The following is a 22,649-nucleotide window of genomic DNA, read 5'->3' as shown; positions in this document are numbered from 1 at the left end:
TACTACTGATACTACTACTACTACTACTACTACTGATACTACTACTACTAATGATACTGATACTACTACTACTACTGATACTACCACTACTGATACTAATACTACTGATACTGATACTACTACTACTACTGATACTAATACTACTGATACTAATACTACTGAAACTGATACTACTGCTACCACCACCACCACAACAGTACTCCTGTCTCATCTTCCTGTCTCTCTCACATTTCCAAGTCTCTAAATAAAAGTCCAAATAGCAACAGCAAATAGAGAAGAACAAAAGGCCTAACGACAATGAATAAATCACACAGGTTCCCTGACTCCTCCACTCCAGTTCACCTAGCTAGCAGCTCCCAGGCCAACCAGGAAGGGGCCCACAGGGGCCAGATGTGACCCCGTTCCAATCCCCTCTCCCTGCATCCCCCTGGGGGAACCGTGTCCGCGGGAGAGCCCTCTCTCTGGGGCTCAGATATCCGCCTTCCTGGTGCGTGGCACCACCGGCTTCAGATCCACCCAACACCAGGGTAGATAGATACACACCCCTAACCCCATCATATCTGTAGATATACCCAACACCATGGTAGATAGATACACACCCCTAACCCCATCATATCTGTAGATATACCCAACACCATGGTAGATAGATACACACCCCTAACCCCATCATATCTGTAGATATACCCAACACCATGGTAGATAGATACACACCCCTAACCCCATCATATCTGTAGATATACCCAACACCAGGGTAGATAGATACACACCCCTAACCCCATCTGTAGATATACCCAACACCATGGTAGATAGATACACACCCCTAACCCCATCTGTAGATATACCCAACACCAGGGTAGATAGATACACACCCCTAACCCCATCATATCTGTAGATATACCCAACACCATGGTAGATAGATACACACCCCTAACCCCATCATATCTGTAGATATACCCAACACCATGGTAGATAGATACACACCCCTAACCCCATCATATCTGTAGATATACCCAACACCATGGTAGATAGATACACACCCCTAACCCCATCTGTAGATATACCCAACACCATGGTAGATAGATACACACCCCTAACCCCATCTGTAGATATACCCAACACCATGGTAGATAGATACACACCCCTAACCCCATCATATCTGTAGATATACCCAACACCATGGTAGATAGATACACACCCCTAACCCCATCATATCTGTAGATATACCCAACACCATGGTAGATAGATACACACCCCTAACCCCATCATATCTGTAGATATACCCAACACCATGGTAGATAGATACACACCCCTAACCCCATCATATCTGTAGATATACCCAACACCATGGTAGATAGATACACACCCCTAACCCCATCATATCTGTAGATATACCCAACACCATGGTAGATAGATACACACCCCTAACCCCATCATATCTGTAGATATACCCAACACCATGGTAGATAGATACACACCCCTAACCCCATCATATCTGTAGATATACCCAACACCATGGTAGATAGATACACACCCCTAACCCCATCATATCTGTAGATATACCCAACACCATGGTAGATAGATACACACCCCTAACCCCATCATATCTGTAGATATACCCAACACCATGGTAGATAGATACACACCCCTAACCCCATCATATCTGTAGATGTACCCAACACCAGGGTAGATATATTGATCCCACCATGCTTCTCAGAGTGCTGACATAGGATCAGTTTAGCCTTTTAAATCATAATGAATAAGAGGAGGGTCCTAGATCAGCGCTCCTCCTCAGAGAAGCTTTGTGAATATGTGCTACCAGAGATAAACTCTCGAGGAGAGAACATGTCTCGTATTATAAAAAAAACAACATATATATGTATATATATGTATATATATATATATATATATATTTTTTTTATATATATATTTTATTATATATATATATATACTTCAGTCCCATTAATCACACAGTCAGGGCCGGGAAAAAAAACACACAAAAAAGTTGCATTTTGTGGCCAAACACTGTAGTGAAATGTGCCAGTAGAAATGTTGTGTTGCAGTGGGCGGTGTTGGCCCTCTAACAGTTCAGAGTTCTACAGCGGGTCATGTGACGCATCTGGTTCAACACCTTTACATCCATTCATATTTAAACACCTATTGATCTGAGAAGAAAAGGAATGTTGGAGAATGTCAGTCACTAAAATAAGTGCGCTGCATGTTTTATTTAAAAAAATATATATATTTCCCCTCTGGTTTGTCAAGTTGCACCGGCCTGTCATGTGTGTGAGTGTGTGTTTGTATGTGTGTGGTGTGTGTGTGTGTGTGTGTGTGTGTGCGCTCCATGCTGGGCCCAGTGTGTTTGTCCCCCTGTACGGTCTTGCTCTCTCTTCATTGGTCCAGCCACTCTTTGAAGTCGACCACAGAGCGAAATGAGCACAGTCCCATTATCTGACCCGCTACTCTCTCGCTCTCTCTGTTTCTCTCTCTTTCTTTCTCTTCTTCTGACCGTTTCTCTCTCTCAGGCACTAAACTACTCTCCTCTTCAGAGAGGTTGGTCAGTAGTGTTTACCAGGGACTAATACCAATATACCAAACATGGTTTTGATGTTTAAATTAAAGACCAGTGAAATGTCAAAAGGAGAAGACTACTCACTAAACTCACACAATGTGATGGAAAGTTGTCAGCTTCAATTATATACTTATTACAAATAGAAAAGGTTATTACTCCTTTGCCATACCTCCACTATCCCACAATTCCCCTGCCCAAAGGCCTGCCCAAAGGCCTGCCCAAAGGCCTGCACAAAGGCCTGCCCAAAGGCCTGCACAAAGGCCTGCCCAAAGGCCTGCCCAAAGGCCTGCACAAAGGCCTGCCCAAAGGCCTGCCCAAAGGCCTGCACAAAGGCCTGCACAAAGGCCTGCCCAAAGGCCTGCCCAAAGGCCTGCCCAAAGGCCTGCCCAAAGGCCTGCCCAAAGGCCTGCCCAAAGGCCTGCCCAAAGGCCTGCCCAAAGGCCTGCCCAAAGGCCTGCCCAAAGGCCTGCCCAAAGGCCTGCCCAAAGGCCTGCCCAAAGGCCTGCCCAAAGGCCTGCCCAAAGGCCTGCCCAAAGGCCTGCCCAAAGGCCTGCCCAAAGGCCTGCCCAAAGGCCTGCCCAAAGGCCTGCCCAAAGGCCTGCCCAAAGGCCTGCACAAAGGCCTGCCCACAGAGGGGAAACGTATCTAAAACGGAGGTATAACAAAAAACATCCCTCCTTTTCTGTCCCACCCTCTCAACTGCTCTCTCTCTCTTTTCTACTTCCTCTCCCCTACTCTATCTCCCCCTTTCCCCTCCCTCTCTCTTTCCTCTCCACTACTCTATCTCCCCCTTTCCCCTCCCTCTCTCTTTCCTCTCCCTACTCTATCTCCCCCTTTCCCCTCCCTCTCTCTTTCCTCTCCCCTACTCTATCTCCCCCTTTCCCCTCCCTCTCTCTTTCCTCTCCCCTACTCTATCTCCCTCCCTCCCTCCCTCCCTCTCTCCCTCCCTCCCTCCCTCCCTCCCTCCCTCCCTCCCTCCCTCCCTCCCTCCCTCCCTCCCTCCCTCCCTCCCTCCCTCCCTCCCTCCCTCCCTCCCTCTCTCTTTCCCCTCCCTCCCTCTTTCCCCTCCCTCTTTCCCCTCCCTCCCTCTTTCCCCTCCCTCCCTCTTTCTCCTCCCTCTCTCTTTCCCCTCCCTCTCTCTTTCCCCTCCCCTCTTCTTTAGCCAAGAAGGCAAAGTTCCAACCCGCCAGGGGGATGCGGAAGCATGGAGCTGTCAATCAAAGCTGTGGTAGGTCCCGCCCCCTCATTAGAAAGGTAAACAATAGAGGGACGATGACAGACATGGCCGCGCAAACGAGAGGGTAGAGAACAGGGGTGAGTGTCTGTGTGTGAGAGAAAGTTTGTGTGTGTGTGTATGAGAAAGAGAGTGAGTGTGAGTGAGAGTGCGTGTAACCAGAAACCTGCGGTAAAAATCACCCCGCAGCCACTCATGGAAGTTACCCCCTCCCTACTTCCAACCCCGAAAGAGGGAGGAGCGAGAGAAAGCCAGTGTTCACACACACTCTCTCGTTTCACCCTCTCTCTCTTCTGTTGCACCCTCTCTTGCTCCACCCTCTCTCTCTTGTCTTACCCTCTCTCTCTCTTGTTTCAACCTCTTTCTCTTGTTTCACCCTCTCTCTCTCTTGTTTCACTCTCTCTCTCTCTTGTTTCTCTCTCTCTCTTTGTTTCACTCTCTCTCTCTCTTGTTTCACTCTCTCTCTCTCTTGTTTCACCCTCTCTCTATCTCTTGTTTCACTCTCTCTCTCTCTTGTTTCACCCTCTCTCTCTCTTGTTTCACCCTCTCTCTCTCTCTCTCTTGTTTCAACCTCTCTTGTTTCACCCTCTCTCTCTCTTGTTTCACCCTCTCTCTCTCTCTTGTTTCAACCTCTCTTGTTTCACCCTCTCTCTCTCTTGTTTCACCCTCTCTCTCTCTCTTGTTTCACCCTCTCTCTCGTTTCACCCTCTTCACCCTCTCCCTCTCACCCTCTTGTTTCACCCTCTTGCTCTCTCTCTTCTTGTCTTACCCTCTCTCTCTCTTGTTTCAACCTCTTTCTCTTGTTTCACCCTCTCTCTCTCTTGTTTCACCCTCTCTCTCTCTTGTTTCACTCTCTCTCTCTCTTGTTTCACTCTCTCTCTCTCTTGTTTCACTCTCTCTCTCTCTTGTTTCACCCTCTCTCTCTCACCCTCTCTCTCTCTTGTTTCACCCTCTCTCTCTCTCTTGTTTCTCTCTCTCTCTCTTTTCACCCTCTCTCTCAACCTCTCACCCTCTCTCTCTCTTGTTTCACCCTCTCTCTCTCTCTTGTTTCAACCTCTCTTGTTTCACCCTCTCTCTCTCTTGTTTCACCCTCTCTCTCTCTCTTGTTTCACCCTCTCTCTCGTTTCACCCTCTCTCTCTCTCTTGTTTCACCCTCTCTCTCTTGTTTCACCCTCTCTCTCTTGTTTCACCCTCTCTCTCTCTCTTGTTTCACCCTCTCTCTCTCTCTTGTTTCACCCTCTCTCTCTCTTGTTTCAACCTCTTTCTCTTGTTTCACCCTCTCTCTCTCTTGTTTCACCCTCTCTCTCTCTTGTTTCACCCTCTCTCTCTCTTGTTTCACCCTCTGTTTCACCCTCTCTCTCTCTTGTTTCACCTCTCTCTCTCTCTCTCTCTTTTCACCCTCTCTCTCTCTTGTTTCACCCTCTCTCTCTTTGTTTCACTCTCTCTCTCTTGTTTCACCCTCTCTCTCTCTTGTTTCACCCTCTCTCTCTCTTGTTTCACCTCTCTCTCTTGTTTCACCCCTCTCTCTCTTGTTTCACCCTCTCTCTCTCTTGTTTCACCTCTTTCTTGTTTCACCCTCTCTCTCTCTTGTTTCACCCTCTCTCTCTCTTGTTTCACCTCTCTCTCTCTCTTGTTTCACTCTCTCTCTCTCTTGTTTCACCCTCTCTCTCTCTTGTTTCACCCTCTCTCTCTCTTGTTTCACCCTCTCTCTCTCTCTTGTTTCACCCTCTCTCTCTCTTGTTTCACCCTCTCTCTCTCTTGTTTCACCTCTCTCTCTTGTTTCACCCTCTCTCTCTCTCTTGTTTCACCCTCTCTCTCTTGTTTCACCCTCTCTCTCTCTTGTTTCACCCTCTCTCTCTCTTTCACCCTCTCTCTCTTGTTTCACCCTCTCTCTCTTGTTTCACCCTCTCTCTCTTGTTTCACCCTCTCTCTCTTGTTTCACCCTCTCTCTCTCTTGTTTCACCCTCTCTCTCTCTTGTTTCACCCTCTTCTCTCTTGTTTCACCCTCTCTCTCTCTTGTTTCACCCTCTCTCTCTTGTTTCACCCTCTCTCTCTCTTGTTTCACCCTCTCTCTCTCTTGTTTCACCCTCTCTCTCTCTTGTTTCACCCTCTCTCTCTCTTGTTTCACCTCTCTCTCTCTTGTTTCACCCTCTCTCTCTCTTGTTTCACCCTCTCTCTCTCTTGTTTCACCCTCTCTCTATCTCTTGTTTCACCCTCTCTCTCTCTCTTGTTTCACCCTCTCTCTCTCTTTGTTTCACCCTCTCTCTCTCTTGTTTCACCTTGTTTCTCTCTCTCTTTGTTTCACCCTCTCTTGTTTCAACATCTCTCTCTCTTGTTTCACCCTCTCTCTCTTGTTTCACCCTCTCTCTCTCTCTCTTTGTTTCACCCTCTCTCTCTTGTTTCACCCTCTCTCTCTTGTTTCACCCTCTCTCTCTCTTGTTTCACCCTCTCTCTCTCTTGTTTCACCCTCTCTCTATCTCTTGTTTCAACATCTCTCTCTTGTTTCACCCTCTCTCTCTTGTTTCACCCTCTCTCTCTCTCTCTTGTTTCACCCTCTCTCTCTCTCTCTTGTTTCACCCTCTCTCTCTTATTTCACCCTCTCTCTCTGGCTCTTGTTTCAACCTCTCTCTCTTGTTTCACCCTCTCTCTCTCTCTCTTGTTTCACCCTCTCTCTCTTGTTTCTCTCTCTCTCTCTCTCTCTTGTTTCACCCTCTCTCTCTCTCTTCTCTCTCTCTCTCTCTCTCGTTTCACCCTCTCTCTATCTCTTGTTTCACCCTCTCTCTCTCTCTTGTTTCAACCTCTCTCTATCTCTTGTTTCACCCTCTCTCTCTCTTGTTTCACCCTCTCTCTATCTCTTGTTTCACCCTCTCTCTCTCTCTTATGTCACCCTCTCTCTCTGGCTCTTGTTTCAACCTCTCTCTCTTGTTTCACCCTCTCTCTCTCTCTTGTTTCACCCTCTCTCTATCTCTTGTTTCACCCTCTCTCTCTCTCTCCCTCTCTTCTGTTTCACCCTCTCTCTCTCTTCTGTTTCACCCTCTCAACGGTAACCATGTGAATCTGCACAAGACACAGAAGAATGCACCGGTTCAAATCCCCATGACCCCCACCCTTCCAATGCTCAATGTATTCAGGAGACCCAAACTGCTCCAAAGACCCCTTTCTCAGAGCAGGACGGGGGGAGAGTGAGTATGTTTGTGTTCTTGGCTTAAAATCCAGGTCCAACACATTTACCAGCACACACATACGCACAAACTAGCATTGGTTAATCCACAGATTGATTAAAACTTTGAGAGACATTTTACAGAGTAGTCAGCGAGTGATGTCTGGGGACGTCTATTGCTTCCACAGATCTCTCTTTAGTTGTGTTCTGTCGTTCGGTGGAATGGCCCCCAAGAGAGAGCTTTGGCCAGGGGCCAACTGAAGTCAGGACACAAAGGCTGAGTCCCAAATGGAAGCCTAATCCTGCCCATAGGGCGCTAATCCAAGGTAGTGCACTATGAAAGGAATAGGGTGTCATTTTGGACATTTGTAGTTACTGTGAAGTTACCTGCACCGTGTCTAGGACTAGTTACAGCTGCTTGACTAGCTGTATAGACAGCACCTTGTCGAGGACTAGTTACAGCTGCTTGACTAGCTGTATAGACAGCACCTTAACTAGTCCTAGACACAGCTGCTTGACTAGCTGTATAGACATCAACTTTACTAGGACTAGTTACAGCTGCTTGACTAGCTGTATAGACAGCACCTTAACTAGTCCTAGACACAGCTGCTTGACTAGTGGTATAGACAGCACCTCGTCTAGGACTAGTTACAGCTGCTTGACTAGCTGTATAGACAGCACCTTGTCTAGGACTAGACACAGCTGCTTGACTAGCTGTATAGACAGCACCTTGTCTAGGACTAGTTACAGCAGCTTGACTAGCTGTATAGACAGCACCTTGTCTAGGACTAGTTACAGCTGCTTGACTAGCTGTATAGACAGCACCTTGTCTAGGACTAGTTACAGCAGCTTGACTAGCTGTATAGACAGCACCTTGTCTAGGACTAGTTACAGCTGTTTGACTAGCTGTATAGACAGCACCTTGTCTAGGACTAGTTACAGCTGCTTGACTAGCTGTATAGACAGCACCTTAACTAGTCCTAGACACAGCTGCTTGACTAGCTGTATAGACATCAACTTTACTAGGACTAGTTACAGCTGCTTGACTAGCTGTATAGACAACACCTTAACTAGTCCTAGACACAGCTGCTTGACTAGTGGTATAGACAGCACCTCGTCTAGGACTAGTTACAGCTGCTTGACTAGCTGTATAGACAGCACCTTGTCTAGGACTAGACACAGCTGCTTGACTAGCTGTATAGACAGCACCTTGTCTAGGACTAGTTACAGCAGCTTGACTAGCTGTATAGACAGCACCTTATCTAGGACTAGTTACAGCTGCTTGACTAGCTGTATAGACAGCACCTTGTCTAGGACTAGTTACAGCAGCTTGACTAGCTGTATAGACAGCACCTTGTCTAGGACTAGTTACAGCTGTTTGACTAGCTGTATAGACAGCACCTTGTCTAGGACTAGTTACAGCTGCTTGACTAGCTGTATAGACAGCACCTTAACTAGTCCTAGACACAGCTGCTTGACTAGCTGTATAGACATCAACTTTACTAGGACTAGTTACAGCTGCTTGACTAGCTGTATAGACAACACCTTAACTAGTCCTAGACACAGCTGCTTGACTAGTGGTATAGACAGCACCTTGTCTAGGACTAGTTACAGCTGCTTGACTAGCTGTATAGACAGCACCTTGTCTAGGACTAGACACAGCTGCTTGACTAGCTGTATAGACAGCACCTTGTCTAGGACTAGTTACAGCAGCTTGACTAGCTGTATAGACAGCACCTTATCTAGGACTAGTTATAGCTGCTTGACTAGCTGTATAGACAGCACCTTGTCTAGGACTAGTTACAGCTGCTTGACTAGCTGTATAGACAGCACCTTGTCTAGGACTAGTTACAGCAGCTTGACTAGCTGTATAGACAGCACCTTGTCTAGGACTAGTTACAGCTGTTTGACTAGCTGTATAGACAGCACCTTGTCTAGGACTAGTTACAGCTGCTTGACTAGCTGTATAGACAGCACCTTGTCTAGGACTAGTTACAGCTGCTTGACTAGCTGTATAGACAGCACCTTGTCTAGGACTAGTTACAGCTGCTTGACTAGCTGTATAGACAGCACCTTGTCTAGGACTAGTTACAGCAGCTTGACTAGCTGTATAGACAACACCTTGTCTGGGACTAGTTACAGCTGCTTGACTAGCTGTATAGACAGCACCTTGTCTAGGACTAGTTACAGCCAATTGACTAGCTGTATAGACAGCACCTTGTCTAGGACTAGTTACAGCAGCTTGACTAGCTGTATAGATAGCACCTTGTCTAGGACTAGTTACAGCTGCTTGACTAGCTGTATAGACAGCACCTTGTCTAGGACTAGTTACAGCAGCTTGACTAGCTGTATAGACAGCACCTTGTCTAGGACTAGTTACAGCAGCTTGACTAGCTGTATAGACAGCACCTTGTCTAGGACTAGTTACAGCAGCTTGACTAGCTGTATAGACAGCACCTTGTCTAGGACTAGTTACAGCAGCTTGACTAGCTGTATAGACAGCACCTTGTCTAGGACTAGTTACAGCAGCTTGACTAGCTGTATAGACAGCACCTTGTAAGCGTGACTAGCTGTATAGACAGCACCTTGTCTAGGACTAGTTACAGCAGCTTGACTAGCTGTATAGACAGCACCTTGTCTAGGACTAGTTACAGCAGCTTGACTAGCTGTATAGACAGCACCTCGTCTAGGACTAGTTACAGCTGCTTGACGAGCTGTATAGACAGCACCTTGTCTAGGACTAGACACAGCTACTTGACTAGCTGTATAGACATCACCTTGTCTAGGACTAGTTACAGCTGCTTGACTAGCTGTATAGACAGCACCTTGTCTAGGACTAGTTACAGCAGCTTGACTAGCTGTATAGACAGCACCTTGTCTAGGACTAGTTACAGCAGCTTGACTAGCTGTATAGACAGCACCTTGTCTAGGACTAGTTACAGCAGCTTGACTAGCTGTATAGACAGCACCTCGTCTAGGACTAGTTACAGCTGCTTGATGAGCTGTATAGACAGCACCTTGTCTAGGACTAGACACAGCTACTTGACTAGCTGTATAGACATCACCTTGTCTAGGACTAGTTACAGCTACTTGACTAGCTGTATAGACAGCACCTCGTCTAGGACTAGTTACAGCTGCTTGACTAGCTGTATAGACAGCACCTTGTCTAGGACTAGACACAGCTACTTGACTAGCTGTATAGACAGCACCTCGTCTAGGACTAGTTACAGCTGCTTGACTAGCTGTATAGACATCACCTTGTCTAGGACTAGTTACAGCTGCTTGACTAGCTGTATAGACAGCACCTTGTCTAGGACTAGTTACAGCAGCTTGACTAGCTGTATAGACAGCACCTTGTCTAGGACTAGTTACAGCAGCTTGACTAGCTGTATAGACAGCACCTTGTCTAGGACTAGACACAGCTGCTTGACTAGCTGCAACACTAGTAGATCTATTTTATACAAAGCGTGTGTAAGAGTAGGTGTTTGTGTGTGTGTGTCAATGTGTGTTTGTGTGTGTGACGTGTGTGTCAATATGTGTGTGTGTTTGTGTGCGTGTGTCATTATCTGTGTGTGTGTGTCAATATGTGTTTGTGTGTGTGTCATTATGTGTTTGTGTGTGTGTCATTATCTGTGTGTGTGTCATTGTGTTTGTGTGTCATAATCTGTGTGTGTGAGTGTCAATATGTGTTTTTGTGTGTGTGTGTGTGCCATCATCTGTGTGAGTGTGTGTGTGTGCCATTATGTGTTTTTGTGTGTGTGTGCCATTATGTAGTTTTGTGTGTGTGTGTGTGTGTTATCATCTCTGTGTGTGTGTGTGTGTGTGTGTGCATTGTCACCCAACCCCAAGCTTATCTCCAGTTCCAGTCAACTAGCGATCCTGAAAGAGTTAGCAACATCATCAAAGGGTGCCCGTGTGACAGGATCACACACACACACACACACACACACACACACACACACACACACACACACACACACACACACACACACACACACACACACACACACACACACACACACACACACACACACACACACACACACACACACACACACACACACACACACACACACACACACACACACACACGACCTAATGAATCCAGGGCTACAGCACCGCGGCCTTAGACCTGCAACAAATAGATTTACACATGGGGGGAGTAGAAGAGGGTAGGGAGAGAGGGAGGGAGGGGAGGGGGGGAGAGAGAGGGGGAGAGAGAGAGAGAGAGAGAGAGAGAGAGAGAGAGAGAGAGAGAGAGAGAGAGAGAGAGAGAGAGAGAGAGAGAGAGAGAGGGAGAGAGGGAGAGGAGAGGGAGAGGGAGAGAGAGGGAGAGGAGAGGGGAGAGGGAGAGAGGGAGAGGGAGAGAGGAGAGAGAGAGGGAGAGATGGTGAGAGAGGGGTAGATGGTGAGGGAGAGATGGTGAGAGAGGGGTAGATGGTGAGGGAGGGAGATGATCAGAGAGAGGGGTAGATGGTTAGAGAGAGGGAGAGAGATGGTGAGAGTGAGGGAAAGAGATGGTGAGAGTGAGGGGAGATGGTGAGAGAGAGGGGGAGGGAGGGAGAGAGATGGTGAGAGTGAGGGGGAGACGGTGAGAGAGAGGGGGAGGGAGGGAGAGAGATGGTGAGAGAGAGGGGGAGGGAGGGAGAGAAATGGTGAGAGTGAGGGGGAGACGGTGAGAGAGAGGGGGAGGGAGGGAGAGAGACGGTGAGAGTTGCAGAGGAGGGGGGATAAACTACTGCATAGGATTACATATTGATTTTCAACATATAAAAAAGCTTATCATATCAAACCGTAACAAGAAAAGTGTGGGACCTGTGGCTCTGCAGAAATCCCTTCAGAGACCAGGAACAGACACTTCATAACACACACCCTCCGAGCCACGGCACACGCTGTGTACGGAGAGGGGAGAGAAAGGTGTGTGTGTGTGTGTGTGTGTGTGTGAGTGTGTGTGTGTGTGTGTGGTGTGAGTGTGTGTGGTGTGAGTGTGTAAGTGTGTGTGTAAACAGTAAGCAGATAAAGAGAGCACAGTAGATCAATTTGGTTGCAAGGAGATGAGACCGTGGATTACAGATGGTGTTCCTAAGACTGTGTCTGTAAGCACGTTTGTGTGTGTACGTACCATTGTGTGTGTGTGTTTAAAGGTGTGTATGTGTGTTTAAAGGTGTGTGTGTGTGTTTAAAGGTGTGTGTGTGTGTTTAAAGGTGTGTGTGTGTGGACGTACCGTTATGTGTATGTGTGTGTTTGTGTGTACCATTATGTGTATGTGTGTGTGTGTGTGTGTATGTACCATTATGTGTATGTGTGTGTGTATGTACCAATATGTGTATGTGTGTGTGTGTGTGTGTATGTACCATTATGTGTATGTGTGTTTAAAGGTGTGTGTGTGTGTACGTACCATTATGTGTGTGTGTGTGTGTATGTACCATTATGTGTATGTGTGTTTAAAGGTGTGTGTGTGTGTTTGTACCATTATGTGTGTGTGTGTTTACAGGTGTGTGTGTGTTTTTACAGGTGTGTGTGTGTGTTTTGGTGTGAGGGAGATGAGAGCCTGGTATACAGATGGTATTTTCACAGCCTGGCAGCAGACCAGGCAGACACAAGGAAGATCCCCTCTATCACCCTACATGTCTTTAAACATCACCAGGGTCTGTTTTATATACCCTCTCCTTCTCCTCCTCCCTCTCTTTCTCCTCCTCCTTCTCCTCCCTCTCTTTATCCTCCTCCTTCTCCTCCCTCTTATTCTCCTCCTCCTTCTCCTTATTCTCCACCTCTCATTCTCCTCCTCCTTCTCCTTATTCTCCTCCTCCTTCTCCTTATTCTCCTCCTCCTTCTCCACCTTATTCTCCTCCTCCTTCTCCACCTCTTCTCCTCCACCTCTCATTCTCCTCCTCCCCCTCTCTCCCCTCCTCCCCCTTCTTCCCCTCCTCCCCCTCTCTTCCCCCTCCTCCCCCTCTCCTTCCCCTCCTCCCCCTCTCCTTCCCCTCCTCCCCCTCTCTCTCCCTCCCTCCCTCCTCTAGGTGTTCTGTGATGGGGTCCAGTCCCCTGATCTTTAGGTTCCATTCTGTTCCTGATAAAATCTTCAACTCTACCAACCACTGACAGCTCACGGCTCAATAACAGTATGGATCATAGACTGACAGCTCACGGCTCAATAACAGTATGGATCATAGACTGACAGCTCACGGCTCAATAACAGTATGGATCATAGACTGACAGATCAATAACAGTATGGGTCATAGACTGACAGCTCAATAACAGTATGGGTCATAGACTGACAGCTCAATAACAGTATGGATCATAGACTGACAGCTCAATAACAGTATGGATCATAGACTGACAGCTCACGGCTCAATAACAGTATGGATCATAGACTAACAGATCAATAACAGTATGGATCATAGACTGACAGCTCAATAACAGTATGGATCATAGACTGACAGATCAATAACAGTATGGATCATAGACTGACAGATCAATAACAGTATGGATCATAGACTGACAGCTCAATAACAGTATGGATCATAGACTGACAGCTCACGGCTCAATAACAGTATGGGTCATAGACTGACAGCTCAATAACAGTATGGATCATAGACTGACAGCTCAATAACAGTATGGATCATAGACTGACAGATCAATAACAGTATGGATCATAGACTGACAGATCAATAACAGTATGGATCATAGACTGACAGCTCAATAACAGTATGGGTCATAGACTGACAGATCAAATAACAGTATGGGTCATAGACTGACAGCTCAATAACAGTATGGGTCATAGACTGACAGATCAATAATAGTATGGGATCATAGACTGACAGATCAATAACAGTATGGGTCATAGACTGACAGCTCAATAACAGTATGGATCATAGACTGACAGATCAATAACAGTATGGGTCATAGACTGACAGCTCAATAACAGTATGGGTCATAGACTGACAGCTCAATAACAGTATGGATCATAGACTGGATGGTATGGAAGCACACATTCTCCCACTATGCTGTGAGGCATCAGAATAAGTGGATACGCTGCTGGCTATCTGTATCAATTTTAATCATGTGTGAGAGTGTGTGAGAGTGTGTGAGAGTGTGTGTGAGTGTGTGTGAGTGTGTGTGAGTTTGTGTGAGTGTGTGTGAGTGTGCATATATCTCTTCAAGTGTGTATATCTGTGTCGTTCACTGGTTTGAGTACTCCAGCGCTAGCGTCTCTCTGTCATCGACTGGCATGGACGTGTGTGTGTGCGCGAGCGCCTGTGTGTGTGTGTCTATCTCTGCAAGTCTCTCTGTCATCGGCTGGCCAACCAAATCAGCAATTACCTGCAAGCCACGCCACGCCACGCAGCCCAGCCATCACTCAATGGACCTGGCCAACCACCAAATAACAGCGGACACACACTCTCTTCCCTCACACACTATCTTTCTAGCAGAACTATCTGTGCCTGGCCTGTGAAAGGTAGAGCATGTTGAATATTAAGTAGATCCCCAAGGAAGGAGAAGAGGAGAGAGGAATGGAGAGAGGGCAGGAGGAGAGATTGGAGAGGGTGGAGAGGAGAGGGCTGGCTTGTCCCCACCTGGAGGGAGAGAGGAGGAGAGTGGAGAGGGTCTGGAGAGGAGAGGTGGAGAGGGTCCCAGGGACCATGGAGAGGAGGGAGAGGGTGGAGAGGATTGGAGGTCTGGTGGGATAAAGAGGGTGGGAGAGGAGAGGGTGGAGAGGAGGATAAAGGGCAGTTGATAAGTCCCAGGAGAGAGATTCCCACCTCTCCAGGAGAGGGTGGAGAGGAGTCCCACCTCTCCAGGAGATTGGAGAGGGTGGAGAGGAGAGGGTGGAGAGGGTCTGGCTTGAGAGTGGAGAGGAGGACCATGGTCTGCCTTGTCCCATAAAGGGCCAGTGGTCTGATAAGTCCCACCTCTCCAGGACCATCCAGGACCATGGTCTGCCTTGTCCCACCTCTCCAGGACCATGGTCTGCCTTGTCCCACCTCTCCAGGACCATGGTCTGCCTTGTCCCACCTCTCCAAGGACCAGACCTGTCCCACCTCTCCAGGACCATGGTCTGCCTTGTCCCACCTCTCCAGGACCATGGTCTAAGGCAGACCTGTCCCACCTCTCCAGGACCATGGTCTGGCTTGTCCCACCTCTTCAGGACCATGGTCTGCCTTGTCCCACCTCTTCAGGACCATGGTCTGCCTTGTCCCACCTCTTCAGGACCATGGTCTAAGGCAGACCTGTCCCACCTCTCCAGGACCATGGTCTGCCTTGTCCCACCTCTCCATGGTCTGGCTTGTCCCACCTCTCCAGGACCATGGTCTGCCTTGTCCCACCTCTCCAGGACCATGGTCTGCCTTGTCCCACCTCTCCACCTCTCCAGGACCATGGTCTGACTTGTCCCACCTCTCCAGGACCATGGTCTGCCTTGTCCCACCTCTCCAGGACCATGGTCTGCCTTGTCCCACCTCTCCAGGACCATGGTCTGCCTTGTCCCACCTCTCCAGGACCATGGTCTGCCTTGTCCCACCTCTCCACCTCTCATACTCTGCTGCTCATGCACTCAATTCAGGTTTATAGGATGCAAAGGTTTATAGGATTGCAAAGGATTCATCCTCTCAGTGCATAGCCTGGAAATGGCCATGAAACACCTATTGTGCTCTTAGAAAACAACGACTGTATGTTATTGTATCATGACGTTTTATGTCAATTATGTTTTATAGATTACTATGCTTTAATTTTAACATATGTATTCCTTATCCCCATGTGACCATGTGTTGTGACCATGTGCTCTGACCACTTGTTGTGACCATATGATCATGTGACCACGTGTTGTGACCATGTGACCACGTGTTGTGACCATGTGTTGTGACCATGTGACCATGTACCATGTGTTGTGACCATGTGTTGTGACCATGTGACCATGTGACCATGTGTTGTGACCATGTGACCATGTGTTGTGTGACCATGTGACCATGTGACCATGTGTTGTGACCATGTGTTGTGACCATGTGTGTGTGACCATGTGACCATGTGTTGTGACCATGTGTTTGTGACCATGTGACCATGTGTTGTGACCATGTGACCATGTGTTGTGACCATGTGACCATGTGTTGTGACCATGTGACCATGTGTTGTGACCATGTGACCATGTGTTGTGACCATGTGACCATGTGTTGTGACCATGTGACCATGTGTTGTGACCATGTGTTGTGACCATGTGACCAAATGTAAAGTTGTGACCATGTGACCATGTCTTTGACCATGTGACCATGTGTTGTGACCATGTGACCATGTGTTGTGACCATGTGACCATGTGGAAAATGCACTTAGAACAATGTAATAAAATGTAAAGTTCAGAGCAGCTTTGTCAGGTGTCTTTGTCAACCAGGTGTCTTTGTCCTGTGTCTTTGTCAGGTGTCTGTCACTGACATTACCTGTTGCTTCCCTCTCCAAATACAGAAATACAGGCTGGCTGGTGTGTGGCAGACAAGAGCAATCAACCCACAACCAGGATGTGCTCTTGCTCCTGTTCAGCTACATGTCTGTCTACTCCACAACACACACACACACGGTGCACACACGGTGCACACACGGTGCACACACGGTGCACACACGGTGCACACACGGTGCACACACACACGGTGCACACACACACGGTGCACACACACACGGTGCACACACACACACACACACACACACACACACACACACACACACACACACACACACACACACACACACACACACACACACACACACACACACACACACACACACACACACACACACACACACACACACACACACACACACACACACACACACACACACGGTGCACACACAAATACACACTCTCCCCTCCTCTCTACACACACCTGCCCAGTCCCTTCCACCAGCTAATTACAATTGATTTAATATGGATCAGGTTGCTTATCAGGTGGGGAAAGAAATTACCATGGCCGATGCAGAGGTGCAGGCAGGTCAACATTGAATGGAGAAATCAATTTGCATTGATTGTCAAAAGGTTCATTTTTCACAAAGAGGACACCGTGAAAGGGATTAAACTTGGGTTTCGGCTCGACAACTTTGATACCACACAATAGTGGTGCTTTTCAGCCGGTACCAGTACACACAACAACCTACCTGGATAACGTAGCTACTAGCTAGCTGGGTTTTAATCCTCCATGTCAGTCAGCAGGGCTAGATATCAAACCAGGGTGCTGATAATGGTATTCAGGCCTAGTATGGGTGTTAGATAGCACTGATCAGACAGCATCAGTCCAGATCTCCTCGCTGAGGATGCTCCTCCTAGTTACCACCTAGCAACCTGTGGTTAGGATCCTCCTAGTAACCACCCTAGCAACCTGTGGTTAGGATCCTGACTGAGGAGGCTCCTCCTAGTAACCACCCTAGCAACCTGTGGTTAGGATCCTGACTGAGGAGGCTCCTCCTTGTAACCACCTAGCAACCTGTGGTTAGGATCCTGACTGAGGAGGCTCCTCCTAGTAACCACCTAGCAACCTGTGGTTAGGATCCTGACTGAGGAGGCTCCTCCTAGTAACCACCTAGCAACCTGTGGTTAGGATCCTGACTGAGGAGGCTCCTCCAAGTAACCACCCTAGCAACCTGTGGTTAGGATCCTGACTGAGGAGGCTCCTCCTAGTAACCACCTAGCAAACTGTGGTTAGGATCCTGACTGAGGAGGCTCCTCCAAGTAACCACCCTAGCAACCTGTGGTTAGGATCCTGACTGAGGAGGCTCCTCCTAGTAACCACCTAGCAACCTGTGGTTGGGATCCTGACTGAGGAGGATCCTCCTAGTAACCACCCTAGCAACCTGTGGTTAGGATCCTGACTGAGGAGGCTCCTCCTAGTAACCACCTAGCAACCTGTGGTTGGGATCCTGACTGAGGAGGCTCCTCCTTGTAACCACCTAGCAACCTGTGGTTAGGATCCTGACAGAGGAGGATCCTCCTAGTAACCACCTAGCAACCTGTGGTTAGGATCCTGACTGAGGAGGCTCCTCCTAGTAACCACCCTAGCAACCTGTGGTTAGGATCCTGACAGAGGAGGCTCCTCCTAGTAACCACCCTAGCAACCTGTGGTTAGGATCCTGACTGAGGAGGCTCCTCCTAGTAACCACCTAGCAACCTGTGGTTAGGGATCCTGACAGAGGAGGATCCTCCTAGTAACCACCCTAGCAACCTGTGGTTAGGATCCTGACTGAGGAGGCTCCTCCTAGTAACCACCCTAGCAACCTGTGGTTAGGATCCTGACAGGAAGCAGGAGAGAAATGTGTTGAATCCAACCTAATGGAATAATAGACAGTGTACCAGTAGATAGCAGTAAAATCACCACCCATAAAGGTACAGGTGATGTATTTGAAGTATTTTCCCCATTTCCACTTTCCTACTTAAACTAACCCTCCCCTAATCACCCCCCCTCTCTAATAGTCTCTCACCCCTCTCTAATCGTCTCCCCACCCTCCCCGTCTCCCCACCCTCTCTAATCGTCCCCCCCTCCCCCCCCTCTTTACCCCGCTCAACCCCCTGGCCTAACTTCCCCGTCATAAGAGCGTCTTCTAAATGACCGAAGGGTAAATGTCTTACCCTCGATGGCCATCATGGCTCTCAGCTCTCTGTTGAGCAGCTCAAAGCGTCGCTCCAGATCGTGCTCCTTCTCCCTGTGGCAGTAAGTTGGAACAAAGTTCATCAATATGTTAATGACTAAATCATTAAGCACTTAGAAGAAGTCTGCAATAAACATCGATTCAGCCAGTCGGCTGGACCTTCTCCCTTCTCTTCACACATTAATCTACTGCAAATATCTGATACACAAACATACCCCGACCCGGGGCCCTGCCTGGGCTGGTCAGGTAAAACCCTGTGTGTGGGTGAGAGAGGGACAGAGACGGAGAGAGAGAGAGAGGGAGAAAAAGAGAGAGGGAGAGAAAGAGAGGGAGAGAAAGAAATGGAGGGAAAGAGAAAGAGGGAGGGACAGAAAGACAGACAGAAGTAGGGGGAAAGAAAGCGAAGGAGAGAGGTGGAGAGACAGGTAGAGATGGAGAGACAGGTAGAGAGATGGAAAGACAGGTAGAGATTGGAGAGACAGTTAGAGAGATGGAGAGACAGGTAGAGAGATGGAGAGACAGGTAGAGATTGGAGAGACAGGTAGAGAGATGGAGAGACAGGTAGAGATTGGAGAGACAGGTAGAGAGATGGAGAGACAGGTAGAGAGATGGAGAGACAGGTAGAGAGATGGAGAGACAGGTAGAGATTGGAGAGACAGGTAGTGATGGAGAGACAGGTAGAGATTGGAGAGACAGGTAGAGAGATGGAGAGACAGGGAAAAGTAGAGGGGGACAGGTAGAGAGGGAGAGACAGGTAGAGAGATGGAGAGACAGGTAGAGAGATGGAGAGACAGGTAGAGAGATGGAGAGACAGGTAGAGAGATGGAGAGACAGGGAAAAGACAGGTAGAGAGATGGACAGGTAAAGAGATGGAGAGACAGGTAGAGAGATGGAGAGACAGGTAGAGAGATGGAGATACAGGTAGAGATGTAGAGAGATGGAGAGACAGGTAGAGATGGAGAGACAGGTGGAGATGGACAGGGAGAGACAGGTAGAGAGATGGAGAGACAGGTAGAGAGATGGAGAGACAGGTAGAGAGATGGAGAGACAGGTAGAGAGATGGAGAGACAGGTAGAGAGATGGAGAGACAGGCAGAGAGATGGAGAGACAGGTAGAGAGATGGAGAGACAGGTAGAGAGATGGAGAGACAGGTAGAGATGGAGAGACAGGTAGAGAGATGGAGAGACAGGTAGAGAGATGGAGAGACAGGTAGAGAGATGGAGAGACAGGTAGAGAGACAGGTAGAGAGGAGAGGAGAGACAGGTAGAGAGATGGAGAGACAGGTAGAGAGATGGAGAGACAGGTAGAGAGATGGAGAGACAGGTAGAGAGATGGAGAGACAGGTAGAGAGATGGAGAGACAGGTAGAGAGATGGAGAGACAGGTGGAGAGACAGAAATGGAGAGACAGGTAGAGAGATGGAGAGACAGGTAGAGAGATGGAGAGACAGGTAGAGAGATGGAGAGACAGGTAGAGATGGAGAGACAGGTAGAGAGATGGAGAGACAGGTAGAGAGATGGAGAGACAGGTAGAGAGATGGAGAGACAGGTAGAGAGATGGAGAGACAGGTAGAGAGATGGAGAGACAGGTAGAGACAGGTGGAGAGACAGGTAGATGAGAGAGACAGGTAGAGAGATGGAGAGACAGATAGAGAGATGGAGAGACAGGGTAGAGAGATGGAGAGACAAGGAGGATAATGTCAGGGCGGTAGGGGGTAATGTCTGGGTGGTGGGGGGGTAATGTCAGGGTGGTAGGGGGTAATGTCTGGGTGGTAGTGTGGGTAATGTCTGGGCGGTAGGAGGAGGGTAATGTCTGGGGGTTGGAGGAGGGTAATGTCTGGGCGGTAGGGGGTCATGTCTGGGCGGTAGGAAGGGGGTAATGTCTGGGTGGTAGGGGGGGTAATATCTGGGTGGTAGAGTGGGTAATGTCTGGGTGGTAGAGTGGGTAATGTCTGGGTGGTAGAGTGGGTAATGTCTGGGTGGTAGGAAGGGGGTAATGTCTGGGCGGTAGGAGGAGGGTCATGTCTGGGCGGTAGGAGGAGGGTAATGTCTGGGCGGTAGGAGGAGGGTAATGTCTGGGCGGTAGGAAGGGGGTAATGTCTGGGTGGTAGGGGGGTAATATCTGGGTGGTAGAGTGGGTAATGTCTGGGTGGTAGAGTGGGTAATGTCTGGGCGGTAGAGTGGGTAATGTCTGGGCGGTAGAGTGGGTAATGTCTGGGCGGTAGAGTGGGTAATGTCTGGGGGTAGAGTGGGTAATGTCTGGGCGGTAGAGTGATAGAGAGACAGGTAGAGAGATGGAGAGACAGGTAGAGAGATGGAGAGACAGGTAGAGAGATGGAGAGACAGATAGAGAGATGGAGAGACAGGTAGAGAGATGGAGAGACAAGGAGGATAATGTCAGGGTGGTAGGGGGTAATGTCTGGGTGGTAGGGGGGTAATGTCAGGGTGGTAGGGGGGTAATGTCTGGGTGGTAGTGTGGGTAATGTCTGGGTGGGAGAGGGTAATGTCTGGGGGTTGGAGGAGGGTAATGTCTGGGCGGTAGGGGGTCATGTCTGGGCGGTAGGAAGGGGGTAATGTCTGGGTGGTAGGGGGTAATATCTGGGTGGTAGAGTGGGTAATGTCTGGGTGGTAGAGTGGGTAATGTCTGGATGGTTTAGAGTGGGTAATGTCTGGGTGGTAGGAAGGGGTAATGTCTGGGCGGTAGGAGGAGGGTAATGTCTGGGCGGTAGGAGGAGAAATGTCTGGGCGGTAGGAGGAGTAATGTCTGACCGGTAGGAAGGGGGTAATGTCTGGGTGGTAAATATCTGGGTGGTAGAGTGGGTAATGTCTGGGTGGTAGAGTGGGTAATGTCTGGGTGGTAGAGTGGGTAATGTCTGGGCGGTAGAGTGGGTAATGTCTGGGCGGTAGAGTGGGTAATGTCTGGGGGGTAGAGTGGGTAATGTCTGGGCGGTAGAGTGGGTAATGTCTGGGTGGTAGAGTGGGTAATGTCTGGGCGGTCTGGGTAATGTCTGGGCGGTAGAGTGGGTAATGTCTGGGCGGTCCCTGGGTAATGTCTGGGTGGTAGAGTGGGTAATGTCTGGGCGGTAGAGTGGGTAATGTCTGGGTGGTAGAGTGGGTAATGTCTGGGCGGTAGAGTGGGTAATGTCTGGGTGGTAGAGTGGGTAATGTCTGGGCGGTAGAGTGGGTAATGTCTGGGCGGTAGAGTGGGTAATGTCTGGGCGGTAGAGTGGGTAATGTCTGGGCGGTAGAGTGGGTAATGTCTGGGCGGTCCCTCTGGGTAATGTCTGGGCGGTAGAGTGGGTAATGTCTGGGTGGTAGAGTGGGTAATGTCTGGGTGGTAGAGTGGGTAATGTCTGGGTGGTAGAGTGGGTAATGTCTGGGTGGTAGAGTGGGTAATGTCTGGGCGGTAGAGTGGGTAATGTCTGGGTGGTAGAGTGGGTAATGTCTGGGTGGTAGAGTGGGTAATGTCTGGGCGGTAGAGTGGGTAATGTCTGGGCGGTAGGGCTACAAATTTAATTCCCCTTCTTTCAGATGGTTTAGAAAACGAGCTAATTTTCCCCATAATAGAATTTGTCCTTCAGAGGCGCTTTTCTGCCACAAAGAGAGAAATGAAAGAGGTAGTAATCAGACCCTCTATCAATTGGCCACTTTAAACACCCTCCCCGCTCTCTCCCTCCCCCTCTCTCTCTCCCTCTCTCTCTCTCCCTCCCTCTCTCTCTCTCCCTCTCTCTCTCTCTCTCCCTCCTCTCTCCTCTCTCTCTCCCTCCTCTCTCTCTCCCTCCCTCTATCTCCCTCCCTCTCTCTCTCACACCATATAATGTGATTATATATGAATACTTCAGTCTCTTGTTCTCTCTGGTCCTTTGAAATCCTGCGATGGAGGAAGGAATGAAAAGGAAAGAGAGAGAGAGAATGAGGAAAGAGAAGAGAGAATGAAAAGGAAAGAGAGAGAGAGAATGAAAAGGAAAGAGAGAGAAATGAAAAGGAAAGAGAGAGAGAGAATGAAAAGGAAAGAGAGAGAGAAATGAAAAGGAAAGAGAGAGAGAGAATGAAAAGGAAAGAGAGA

At 48.6% G+C, this 22,649-nt stretch overlaps 1 protein-coding gene across 1 annotated transcript in view; it reads right to left on the bottom strand.

Annotated features, from left to right (window-relative positions):
• LOC124020467 (EH domain-binding protein 1-like) overlaps positions 1 to 22,649 on the bottom strand; it is a 36,761-nt gene that overhangs the window by 12,005 nt on the left and 2,107 nt on the right. The window contains exon 2 of the mRNA XM_046335704.1: positions 18,566 to 18,639. Coding sequence (XP_046191660.1) covers positions 18,566 to 18,639 — 74 coding nt within the window. The remainder of the gene's footprint in view (positions 1 to 18,565; positions 18,640 to 22,649) is intronic.

The sequence above is a fragment of the Oncorhynchus gorbuscha genome, unplaced genomic scaffold (genome assembly GCF_021184085.1).
Source record: "Oncorhynchus gorbuscha isolate QuinsamMale2020 ecotype Even-year unplaced genomic scaffold, OgorEven_v1.0 Un_scaffold_827, whole genome shotgun sequence".
In the NCBI taxonomy this organism is placed as follows: Eukaryota; Metazoa; Chordata; class Actinopteri; order Salmoniformes; family Salmonidae; genus Oncorhynchus; species Oncorhynchus gorbuscha.
This window is presented reverse-complemented; position numbering and strand designations above follow the sequence as displayed.